At 45.8% G+C, this 13,366-nt stretch overlaps 1 protein-coding gene across 2 annotated transcripts in view; it reads left to right on the top strand.

Annotated features, from left to right (window-relative positions):
- LOC128689253 (receptor-type tyrosine-protein phosphatase alpha-like) overlaps positions 1 to 13,366 on the top strand; it is an 828,196-nt gene that overhangs the window by 286,190 nt on the left and 528,640 nt on the right. For both annotated transcript variants that reach the window (XM_070086466.1, XM_070086465.1), the window contains exon 7: positions 7,976 to 8,137. In XM_070086466.1, the coding sequence (XP_069942567.1) occupies positions 7,976 to 8,137 (162 nt within the window). The remainder of the gene's footprint in view (positions 1 to 7,975; positions 8,138 to 13,366) is intronic.

Here is a 13,366-nt window from a genome sequence, read left to right as displayed (position 1 = left end):
TGTACCCTTTCCTTCACTCAAGATCTTCGTGCACCCTTTCCTTCACTCAAAATCCTCGTGCACCCTTTCGTTCACTCAAGATCCTCGTGCACCCTTTCCTTCACTCAAGATCCTCGTGCGCCCTTTCCTTCACTCGTGATCCTCGTGTACCCTTTCCTTTACTCATGATCCTCGTGTACCCTTTCCTTCACTCAAGATCCTCGTGTACCCTTTCCTTCACTCATGATCGTCGTGTACCCTTTCCTTCACTCATGATCCTCGTGAACCCTTTCCTTCTCTCATGATCCTCGTGTACCCTTTCCTTCACTCATGATCCTCGTGTACCCTTTCCTTCACTCATGATCCTCGTGTACCCTTTCCTTCACTCATGATCCTCGTGTACCCTTTCCTTCACTCATGATCCTCGTGTACCCTTTCCTTCACTCATGATCCTCGTGTACTTTTTCCTTCACTCATGATCCTCGTGTACCCTTTCCTTCACTCATGATCCTCGTGTACCCTTTCCTTCACTCATGATCCTCGTGTACCCTTTCCTTCACTCATGATCCTCGTGTATCCTTTCCTTCACTCATGATCCTCGTGTACCCTTTCTTTCACTCATGATCCTCGTGTACCCTTTCCTTCACTCATTATCCTCGTGTACCCTTTCCTTCACTCATGATCCTCGTATACCCTTTCCTTCACTCATGATCCTTGTGTACCCTTTCCTTCACTCATGATCCTCGTGTACCCTTTCCTTCACTCATGATCCTCGTGTACCCTTTCCTTCACTCATGATCCTCGTGTACCTTTTCTTTCACTCATGATCCTCGTGTACCCTTTCCTTCACTCATGATCCTCGTGTACCCTTTCCTTCACTCAAGATTTTCGTGCACCCTTTCCTTCACTCAAAATCCTCGTGCACCCTTTCCTTCACTCAAGATCCTCGTGCACCCTTTCCTTCACTCAAGATCCTCGTGCACCCTTTCCTTCACTCAAGATCCTCGTGCACCCTTTCCTTCACTCAAGGTCTTCGTGCACCCTTTCCTTCACTCAAAATTCTCGTGCACCCTTTCCTTCACTCAAGATCCTCGTGCACCCTTTCCTTCACTCAAGATCCTCGTGCACCCTTTCCTTCACTCAAGATCCTCGTGCACCCTTTCCTTCACTCAAGATCCTCGTGCACCCTTTCCTTCACTCAAGATCCTCGTGCACCCTTTCCTTCACTCAAGATCCTCGTGCACCCTTTCCTTCACTCAAGATCCTCGTGCACCCTTTCCTTCACTCAAGATCCTCGTGCACCCTTTCCTTCACTCATGATACTCGTGCACCCTTTCCTTCACTCATTATCCTCGTGTACCCTTTCCTTCACTCATGATCTTCGTGCACTCTTTCCTTCACTCATGATCCTCGTGCACCCTTTCCTTCACTCATGATCCTCGTGTACCCTTTCCTTCACTCATGATCCTCGTGTACCCTTTCCTTCACTCATGATCCTCGTGTACCCTTTCCTTCACTCATGATCCTCGTGTACCCTTTCCTTCACTCAAGATCCTCGTGCACCCTTTCTTTCACTCATGATCCTCGTGTACCCTTTCCTTCACTCAAGATCCTCGTGTACCCTTTCCTTCACTCGTGATCCTCGTGTACCCTTTCCTTCACTCATGATCCTCGTGTACTCTTTCCTTCACTCATGATCCTCGTGTACCCTTTCCTTCACTTATGATCCTCGTGTTCCGTTTTCTTCACTCATGATCCTCGTGTACCCTTTCCTTCACTCAAGATCCTCGCGCACCCTTTCCTTCACTCTAGATCCTCGTGCACCCTTTCCTTCACTCAAGATCCTCGTGCACCCTTTCCTTCACTCAAGGTCCTCGTGCACCCTTTCATTCACTCAAGATCCTCGTGCACCCTTCTATTCACTCAAGATCCTCGCGCACCCTTTCATTCACTCAAGATCCTCGTGTACCCTTTCCTTCACTCATGATCCTCGTGTACCCTTTCCTTCACTCAAAATCCTCGTGTACCCTTTCCTTCACTCAAAATCCTCGTGCACCCTTTCATTCACTCAAGATCCTCGTGCACCCTTTCCTTCACTCAAAATCCTCGTGTACCCTTTTCTTCACTCAAGATCCTCGTGTACCCTTTCCTTCACTCATGATCCTCGTGTACCCTTTCCTTCACTCAAGATCTTCGTGCACCCTTTCCTTCACTCAAAATCCTCGTGCACCCTTTCGTTCACTCAAGATCCTCGTGCACCCTTTCCTTCACTCAAGATCCTCGTGCGCCCTTTCCTTCACTCGTGATCCTCGTGTACCCTTTCCTTTACTCATGATCCTCGTGTACCCTTTCCTTCACTCAAGATCCTCGTGTACCCTTTCCTTCACTCATGATCGTCGTGTACCCTTTCCTTCACTCATGATCCTCGTGAACCCTTTCCTTCTCTCATGATCCTCGTGTACCCTTTCCTTCACTCATGATCCTCGTGTACCCTTTCCTTCACTCATGATCCTCGTGTACCCTTTCCTTCACTCATGATCCTCGTGTACCCTTTCCTTCACTCATGATCCTCGTGTACCCTTTCCTTCACTCATGATCCTCGTGTACTTTTTCCTTCACTCATGATCCTCGTGTACCCTTTCCTTCACTCATGATCCTCGTGTACCCTTTCCTTCACTCATGATCCTCGTGTACCCTTTCCTTCACTCATGATCCTCGTGTATCCTTTCCTTCACTCATGATCCTCGTGTACCCTTTCTTTCACTCATGATCCTCGTGTACCCTTTCCTTCACTCATTATCCTCGTGTACCCTTTCCTTCACTCATGATCCTCGTATACCCTTTCCTTCACTCATGATCCTTGTGTACCCTTTCCTTCACTCATGATCCTCGTGTACCCTTTCCTTCACTCATGATCCTCGTGTACCCTTTCCTTCACTCATGATCCTCGTGTACCTTTTCTTTCACTCATGATCCTCGTGTACCCTTTCCTTCACTCATGATCCTCGTGTACCCTTTCCTTCACTCAAGATTTTCGTGCACCCTTTCCTTCACTCAAAATCCTCGTGCACCCTTTCCTTCACTCAAGATCCTCGTGCACCCTTTCCTTCACTCAAGATCCTCGTGCACCCTTTCCTTCACTCAAGATCCTCGTGCACCCTTTCCTTCACTCAAGGTCTTCGTGCACCCTTTCCTTCACTCAAAATTCTCGTGCACCCTTTCCTTCACTCAAGATCCTCGTGCACCCTTTCCTTCACTCAAGATCCTCGTGCACCCTTTCCTTCACTCAAGATCCTCGTGCACCCTTTCCTTCACTCAAGATCCTCGTGCACCCTTTCCTTCACTCAAGATCCTCGTGCACCCTTTCCTTCACTCAAGATCCTCGTGCACCCTTTCCTTCACTCAAGATCCTCGTGCACCCTTTCCTTCACTCAAGATCCTCGTGCACCCTTTCCTTCACTCAAGATCCTCGTGCACCCTTTCCTTCACTCAAGATCCTCGTGCACCCTTTCCTTCACTCATGATCCTCGTGCATCCTTTCCTTCACTCAATATCCTCGTGCACCCTTTCCTTCTCTCAAGATCCTCGTGCACCCTTTCCTTCACTCATGATCCTCGTGCATCCTTTCCTTCACTCAAGATCCTCGTGCACCCTTTCCTTCTCTCAAGATCCTCGTGCACCCTTTCCTTCACTCAAGATCCTCGTGCACCCTTTCCTTCACTCATGATCTTCGTGCACCCTTTCCTTCTCTCAAGATCCTCGTGCACCCTTTCCTTCACTCATGATCCTCGTGCACCCTTTCCTTCACTCAAGATCCTCGTGCACCCTTTCCTTCACTCATGATCCTCGTGCATCCTTTCCTTCACTCAAGATCCTCGTGCACCCTTTCCTTCTCTCAAGATCCTCGTGCACCCTTTCCTTCACTCAAGATCCTCGTGCACCCTTCCCTTCCCTCAAGGGTCTCGTACACCATTTCCTTATATTTTGCATAATAAATCTTGACTTCACTCAAGCACTGCGTCACTCAAGCTTTACAATGTTATAACTTACTTCATATTACCTCTTACCTGAGCTTTAACAAGAACATCCTGTTAACTCTTATGTACCGTTATGTATCTCATTCATCGTAAATATATTTCTCATAATATAAAGACTATACATGGAAATAAATGGAATAAAATACCGACACAATGGAAATATAAACACAAATGCAGTTTAATGTGATCCTTTATTGACAACGTTTCACCCACACAGTGGGCTTTTTCAAGTCACACACGGGTCTACCTGGGGTTGGAAGGTACGGGAGTATTTATAGTTCAGAATGTTGAGGTCAGGTGGAGAATGCTGCATGTGATGATCTACCGGGTGGGGTTATAGAGTCTTGGGTAGCTAGGCGGGGGTATTGGACAAGTTGTGAGTAGATCTTCTGCAGTGTTCTATGTTCTTATGTGGGATAGCGATGAAGAAGTTTCTTGGCGAGTGGTTCAGCTATGTTATAGAAGCCATTGTTCTGGTTGAAATTGTTGGTTATAGAGATAAACGATGATTCCAGGATTCTTCTGTATTGAGTGTTGTCTTCTGTGGCTATAAGTCTTGAGTTTCTGTAGTTAATTAAATGGTTATGTGAATTGCGATGTTATACACAGGCATTCCTTGTATCGTCAGTCCTGCTTGCATATTGGTGTTCTGAAATACGTGTTTGGAGGTCTCTTGATGTTTCGCCCACATATAATTTGTTGCAGTCATTACAAGGGATTATGTATACCCCTGCAGAGGATGGAGGCTTGTCCTGTCTACTACTGTTGATGTCCTTGATGGTCGTGGTTGTGGAGGTAGATACTTGGAATGATGTTTTGGCAAAGATGTTGGAAACATGTTTGGCAATGGAGTTGGTGGGAAGGACTATGTATCTCTTCTCGGCAGTGTCTTCTCTGGGTGTGTTGAAGATGTTTAATGCTCGCCGTCTGCAGTCTCTGATGAAGTGGCGAGGATAGTGGAGTTTAGAAAATACTTGTTCAATTATAGTGCATTCTTCCTCAAGGAACTCGTTGCTGCAGATTCTGAGTGCACGCAGGAAGAAGCCTATAATTACACCACGTTTGGTTTTGGTGTCGTGGTGAGAGTAGAAGTGGAGAAGATCGTTTTGGTTGGTGGGTTTTCGATAGACTTTAAAACGAAGTTCGTGGTCAGCTTTGCAGAGCAGAACATCAAGGAAAGGAAGAGTGTTGTCGACTTCTTCTTCAAGTGTGAACTGGATTGAAGGCTCGACCTGGTTGAGCTTGTCTTGGAGAGCTTGAACGTTGAAGCGTTTAGGAGTTATGAGGAGAATGTCGTCAACATAACGGAGCCAGGTGACAGACGAAGGAATAATGGTGGAGAAACGTTCGGCTTCTAGATGTTCCATGTATAGGTTCGCCAGGACTGCACTGAGTGGCGAACCCATGGGTAGTCCAAAAGTCTGCTGAAAGAGATGATTTTCGAAAGAGAAACACGTAAAGCCAACACATAGTTCAACAAGGTCGATGAAATCGCTGGCTGGAATGGGAAGATCAAGTGAATCGTCAATTTTCCTGCGCAAGAGATCGATGGCTTGTTTAGTAGGTACTTTAGTGAATAGGGAAGTCACGTCAAGGCTGGAAAGTTTCTTGTTCCTGATGTTGATGTTGCGAATGCAACATCAGAATCTGCAGCAACGAGTTCCTTGAGGAAGAATGCACTATAATTGAACAAGTATTTTCTAAACTCCACTATCCTCGCCACTTCATCAGAGACTGCAGACGGCGAGCATTAAACATCTTCAACACACCCAGAGAAGACACTGCCGAGAAGAGATACATAGTCCTTCCCACCAACTCCATTGCCAAACATGTTTCCAACATCTTTGCCAAAACATCATTCCAAGTATCTACCTCCACAACCACGACCATCAAGGACATCACCAGTAGTAGACAGGACAAGCCTCCATCCTCTGCAGGGGTATACATAATCCCTTGTAATGACTGCAACAAATTATATGTGGGCGAAACATCAAGAGACCTCCAAACACGTATTTCAGAACACCAATATGCAAGCAGGACTGACGATACAAGGAATGCCTGTGTACAACATCGCAGTTCACATAACCATTTAATTAACTACAGAAACTCAAGACTTATCGCCACAGAAGACAACACTCAATACAGAAGAATCCTGGAATCATCGTTTATCTCTATAACCAACAATTTCAACCAGAACAATGGCTTCTATAACATAGCTGAACCACTCGCCAAGAAACTTCTTCATCGCTATCCCACATAAGAACATAGAACACTGCAGAAGGTCTACAACTTGTCCAATACCCCCGCCTAGCTACCCAAGACTCTATAACCCCACACGGTGGATCATCAGATGCAGCATTCTTCACCTGACCTCAACATTCTGAACTATAAATACTCCCGTACCTTCCAACCCCAGGTAGATCCGTGTGTGACTTGAAAAAGCCCACTGTGTGGGTGAAACGTTGTCAATAAAGGATCACATTAAACTGCATTTGTGTTTATATTTCCAAAGACTATACATGTTGTATTTTCTTGCAGTGTAAACGTGCATAATAAAACCCCCCTTGCCTCTGTTCTCATGCCAGTAATTTTGATACCTCGATGTGATACTGGCAGGACTTTTATAGTGTTACCTAAAATAAACAATTTTCCACTGTTACTCATGGTGTTACATGTTACATGTTACACTCCATTATATACAAAAATAAAAGGCCTGGTTAAAATAAGTTCTGTAATAATATATCGCGAACCACTTTATTACTAGCTAGATAAAGCAGGTTCGACTATATATTATTATCGGGTACAGTATGAATCATCAAAAGTACTCTCTTTGTATTATATTGTATATTATATCTTTCCCCATGATTATTATAATTATAATATTATATTATATTATTATTAGGTTAGGTATTACGAATGTGTAACCACTACTGTAGTGACCAATTGGTGGTTCTAGAATTGACGCCACGCATCGCCTTCTGGCAGAGCTGAAGTCATACTATGAAGTAGTTGAGTGAGTCAGTCAGCTCCTAGCTCTGACTCGGTACGGGTCTTCTGGTCGAGCTGAAGTCATACTATGAAGTAGTTGAGTGAGTCAGTCAGCTCCTAGCTCTGACTCGGTATGGGTCTTCTGGCAGAGCTGAAGTCGTACTATGGAGTAGTTGAGTGAGTCAGTCAGCTCCTAGCTCTGACTCGGTACGGGTCTTCTGGCCGAGCTGAAGTCATACTATGAAGTAGTTGAGTGAGTCAGTCAGCTCCTAGCTCTGACTCGGTACGGGTCTTCAACACAAAGCTCCTAGCTTAAACTAAAACTTTATACCAAGTCTATTGTCTTGCCTTTGCCATTAGTTTTCTGAAGTCTGGTAATTCATGTCACTTATGAAAGATAACTATTTCGTTACCTCAGACCTTTCTAAAAGAGTTAAATGGTGAGATTAGTAAATTATTAATTGAAATTATTGTATCATACTCTGTTAATGAGAATTTGAATGTAAGATTGGGTTTCTTGCTGTATAGTATTTCATTTATAATTGCTTGTGGTTATTTTAATTCACTAACCAAATACCAATGAAACTAAATGATTGGTAATAAAATAAAACTAACAAAAAAAAATGGAGTTATTTGTGCCGCTATTGTTACGGTGAAGATTAAGTCGTAACATTACACAAGTATCATTAACACACCATGAAGTTTGTTTTTGCAAGTTCTTATCATATTTTTATCCAAATAATGTGATTCTGGTGAAGGGCTCTTGATCTAGGGAACTGGATATGTGCTCCAGTTCCCTGAATTAAGCCTGAATACCTTCCACATCACCCCACAGACGCTGTATAATCATACGAGTTTAGCGCTTCCCCCTTGATTATAATAATAACCAAATACTGTAAAATCAGACTGACTTCTGTGCCTTTTGTTGTCAAGATTTTTTATGAATAAAACTGGAATTACATTTGGTGCAGATCTGCTTGCCGATGTAGTGATGGTCCACAACTCGTACTCTGGCGGTACATTAGACACCCCAGAGTTGTCCCTGAGCTGCATTGCCCAGGACCCGTCTACCGTCCTCACCCTCAACACCACAACTAACTGGGCATATGAGATAACTGATGACATACAATCAGGTAATGAATGATTTCATTTTTTTTTTTTTTGAAACTTAAATATTACTGGAGAGTCCTGAGTCCCTGAATATAATCGAGATTTCACATGAGCCTACTTTGAACGTGAAAATAAATTAGATATATGTGCAACACTTGGCATCTTTAATGAGGAAATGTTGAGGGTACTCAGTCCCTCAGCCTTGAGTCTAATGTGTCTAATTTATCAACGTGTCGGTTTTCTGAACCATTCAACTACATATGTACAACTTAATGTGAACACAAAACATGACCAAGCACACACAAGCACAGCTAGACGTATTGCAGTCGCTGAGTCAGCCGAGAAAGCTATCCTTGTATTTGGTATGTCTGTCTTGACTCAGTGCACAGAGAAGCTGTCTGTCTTGACTCAGTGCACGGAGAACCTGTCTGTCTTGACTCAGTGCACGGAGAAGCTGTCTGTCTTGACTCAGTGCACGGAGAAGCTGTCTGTCTTGACTCAGTGCACGGAGAAGCTGTCTGTCTTGACTCAGTGCACGGAGAAGCTGTCTGTCTTGACTCAGTGCACGGAGAAGCTGTCTGTCTTGACTCAGTGCACGGAGAAGCTGTCTGGCTTGACTCAGTGCACGGAGAAGCTGTCTGTCTTGACTCAGTGCACGGAGAAGCTGTCTGTCTTGACTCAGTGCACGGAGAAGCTGTCTGTCTTGACTCAGTGCACGGAGAAGCTGTCTGTATTGACTCAGTGCAGGGAGAAGCTGTCTGTCTTGACTCAGTGCACGGAGAAGCTGTCTGTCTTGACTCAGTGCACGGAGAAGCTGTCTGTCTTGACTCAGTACACGGAGAAGCTGCCTGTCTTGACTCAGTGCACGGAGAAGCTGTCTGTCTTGACTCAGTGCACGGAGAAGCTGTCTGTCTTGACTCAGTGCACGGAGAAGCTGTCTGTCTTGACTCAGTGCACGGAGAAGCTGTCTGTCTTGACTCAGTGCACGGAGAAACTGTCTGTCTTGACTCAATGCACGGAGAAGCTGTCTGTCTTGACTCAGTACACGGAGAAGCTGTCTGTCTTGACTCAGTGCACGGAGAAGCTGTCTGTCTTGACTCAGTACACGGAGAAGCTGTCTGTCTTGACTCAGTGCACGGAGAAGCTGTCTGTCTTGACTCAGTACACGGAGAAGCTGTCTGTCTTGACTCAGTGCACGGAGAAGTTGTCTGTCTTGACTCAGTACACGGAGAAGCTATGTCTTGACTCAGTACACGGAGAAGCTATGTCTTGACTCAGTGCACGGAGATGCTATGTCTTGACTCAGTGCACGGAGATGCTATGTCTTGACTCAGTGCACGGAGATGCTATGTCTTGACTCAGTGCACAGAGATGCTATGTCTTGACTCAGTGCACAGAGATGCTATGTCTTGACTCAGTGCACGGAGATGCTATGTCTTGACTCAGTGCACAGAGATGCTATGTCTTGACTCAGTGCACGGAGATGCTATGTCTTGACTCAGTGCACGGAGAAGCTATGTCTTGACTCAGTGCACGGAGAAGCTATGTCTTGACTCAGTGCACGGAGAAGCTATGTCTTGACTCAGTGCACGGAGAAGCTATGTCTTGACTCAGTGCACGGAGATGCTATGTCTTGACTCAGTGCACGGAGAAGCTATGTTTTGACTCAGTGCACGGAGAAGCTGCGTCTTGACTCAGTGCACGGAGAAGCTGTGTCTTGACTCAGTGCACGGGAAGCTGCGTCTTGACTCAGTGCACGGAGAAGCTATGTCTTGACTCAGTGCACGGAGAAGCTATGTCTTGACTCAGTGCACGGAGAAGCTATGTCTTAGTGCACGGAGAAGCTATGTCTTGACTCAGTGCACGGAGAAGCTATGTCTTAGTGCACGGAGAAGCTGCGTCTTGACTCAGTGCACGGAGAAGCTATGTCTTGACTCAGTGCACGGAGAAGCTATGTCTTAGTGCACGGAGAAGCTGCGTCTTGACTCAGTGCACGGAGAAGCTATGTCTTAGTGCACGGAGAAGCTGCGTCTTGACTCAGTGCACGGAGAAGCTATGTCTTAGTGCACGGAGAAGCTGCGTCTTGACTCAGTGCACGGAGAAGCTATGTCTTGACTCAGTGCACGGAGAAGCTGCGTCTTGACTCAGTGCACGGAGAAGCTATGTCTTGACTCAGTGCACGGAGAAGCTGCGTCTTGACTCAGTGCACGGAGAAGCTGTGTCTTGACTCAGTGCACGGAGAAGCTGCGTCTTGACTCAGTGCACGGAGAAGCTATGTCTTGACTCAGTGCACGGAGAAGCTGCGTCTTGACTCAGTGCACGGAGAAGCTGTGTCTTGACTCAGTGCACGGAGAAGCTGCGTCTTGACTCAGTGCACGGAGAAGCTGCGTCTTGACTCAGTGCACGGAGAAGCTGTGTCTTGACTCAGTGCACGGAGAAGCTGCGTCTTGACTCAGTGCACGGAGAAGCTGCGTCTTGACTCAGTGCACGGAGAAGCTGCGTCTTGACTCAGTGCACGGAGAAGCTGTGTCTTGACTCAGTGCACGGAGAAGCTGCGTCTTGACTCAGTGCACGGAGAAGCTGCGTCTTGACTCAGTGCACGGAGAAGCTATATCTTGACTCAGTGCACGGAGAAGCTGCGTCTTGACTCAGTGCACGGAGAAGCTGCGTCTTGTCTCAGTGCACGGAGAAGCTGTGTCTTGACTCAGTGCACGGAGAAGCTGCGTCTTGACTCAGTGCACGGAGAAGCTATATCTTGACTCAGTGCACGGAGAAGCTGCGTCTTGACTCAGTGCACGGAGAAGCTGCGTCTTGACTCAGTGCACGGAGAAGCTGTGTCTTGACTCAGTGCACGGAGAAGCTGCGTCTTGACTCAGTGCACGGAGAAGCTATATCTTGACTCAGTGCACGGAGAAGCTGCGTCTTGACTCAGTGCACGGAGAAGCTGCGTCTTGACTCAGTGCACGGAGAAGCTGTGTCTTGACTCAGTGCACGGAGAAGCTATGTCTTGACTCAGTGCACGGAGATGCTATGTCTTGACTCAGTGCACGGAGATGCTATGTCTTGACTCAGTGCACGGAGATGCTATGTCTTGACTCAGTGCACGGAGAAGCTATGTCTTGACTCAGTGCACGGAGAAGCTATGTCTTGACTCAGTGCACGGAGATGCTATGTCTTGACTCAGTGCACGGAGAAGCTATGTCTTGACTCAGTGCACGGAGAAGCTATGTCTTGACTCAGTGCACGGAGAAGCTATGTCTTGACTCAGTACACGGAGATGCTATGTCTTGACTCAGTGCACGGAGATGCTATGTCTTGACTCAGTGCACGGAGAAGCTATGTCTTGACTCAGTGCACGGAGAAGCTATGTCTTGACTCAGTGCACGGAGATGCTATGTCTTGACTCAGTGCACGGAGAAGCTATGTCTTGACTCAGTGCACGGAGAAGCTGCGTCTTGACTCAGTGCACGGAGAAGCTATGTCTTGACTCAGTGCACGGAGAAGCTGTGTCTTGACTCAGTGCACGGAGAAGCTGTGTCTTGACTCAGTGCACGGAGAAGCTGTGTCTTGACTCAGTGCACGGAGAAGCTGTGTCTTGACTCAGTGCACGGAGAAGCTATGTCTTGACTCAGTGCACGGGAAGCTATGTCTTGACTCAGTGCACGGAGAAGCTATGTCTTGACTCAGTGCACGGAGAAGCTATGTCTTGACTCAGTGCACGGGAAGCTATGTCTTGACTCAGTGCACGGAGAAGCTATGTCTTGACTCAGTGCACGGGAAGCTATGTCTTGACTCAGTGCACGGGAAGCTATGTCTTGACTCAGTGCACGGGAAGCTATGTCTTGACTCAGTGCACGGGAAGCTATGTCTTGACTCAGTGCACGGAGAAGCTGCGTCTTGACTCAGTGCACGGAGAAGCTGCGTCTTGACTCAGTGCACGGAGAAGCTGCGTCTTGACTCAGTGCACGGAGATGCAACAATACAAGGTGGTGACAACACTTTATTGACATAAAAGATCAAAGATTTAATTCATATATACATGTATGTGTGGAAACGTATGCATATATAGATGCATTTACATGTATACATGTGCATGTATGTGTGCTGATTATTTATGTATATAATAATGTACAGTTGTTCGTCGACATGCATGAGAATATAATATTGTGTATATGGACTTCAGTAATGTTTTCGATAGAGTTCACACCAGAGGTTATTGAGGAAACTTAAGGCTCACGGAATAGGAGGAGAAATTTTTCCTGGGTAGAAGCATGGTTGACAAATAGACAGCAGAGAGTTTGCATAAATGGGGAGAAATCAGAATGGAGGCACGTCACAAGCGGTGTTCCTCAGGGGTCAGTGTTGGGCCCGTTGTTGTTCGCAATCTACATAAACGACATAGATGAGGGAATAAACAGCGACATAAGCAAATTTGCTGATGACACCAAAATAGGCTGTCAAATTCATTCTACTGAGGACATTATGTATGTACCTTCGCATGCATATGTTGCCTTACGTGTATGTACGTGTGCTGATTTATGTATATGCATGTATACTTTTGTATATATATGTGAATAACATGTGTGCATAAACATGGTAATCACTGGATTAACATGCTGGTGATTCTCCTGGACTTAACTGAATAATACGTCATTTATACCACATAGATTGACCATAGTTTAAGGCCGATCAGAAAAGACATTCTCGAGGATCTGATCTGATTTCAAAGATTTAAATTAAAATTAACAAAGTCAGTGACATTAAAATTTGCATCTACACTGACATAACTTGACAGGTATAATTCTTCTCACAGATTGTATTATATTATCATTTTTATTTTTTAAAGCCAATTATTTAGCTGCTGAATGTAAATAATTTTCACTATTTAATATACTGGGCAAATTGGGATTGATGGAGCCCGGTAATAAAGTTTATATTAAGTTTAGGACTTCAGGAGTGATGGACCTTGAAGCGGATCATCACAGGCAGTCTACAGTTATGGTACACAGGCAGTCTACAGTTATGTTACACAGGCAGTCTACAGTTATGGTATACAGGCAGTCTACAGTTATGGTATACAGGCAGTCTACAGTTATGGTACACAGGCAGTCTACAGTTATGGTACACAGGCAGTCTACAGTTATGGTACACAGGCAGTCTACAGTTATGGTACACAGGCAGTCTACAGTTATGGTACACAGGCAGTCTACAGTTATGGTACACAGGCAGTCTACGGTTATGGTACACAGGCA

The sequence above is a fragment of the Cherax quadricarinatus genome, chromosome 18, assembly GCF_038502225.1.
Source record: "Cherax quadricarinatus isolate ZL_2023a chromosome 18, ASM3850222v1, whole genome shotgun sequence".
NCBI lineage: Eukaryota > Metazoa > Arthropoda > Malacostraca > Decapoda > Parastacidae > Cherax > Cherax quadricarinatus.
The sequence above is the reverse complement of the archived record's forward strand: the minus strand, read 5'-3'. Positions and strand labels throughout refer to the sequence as shown.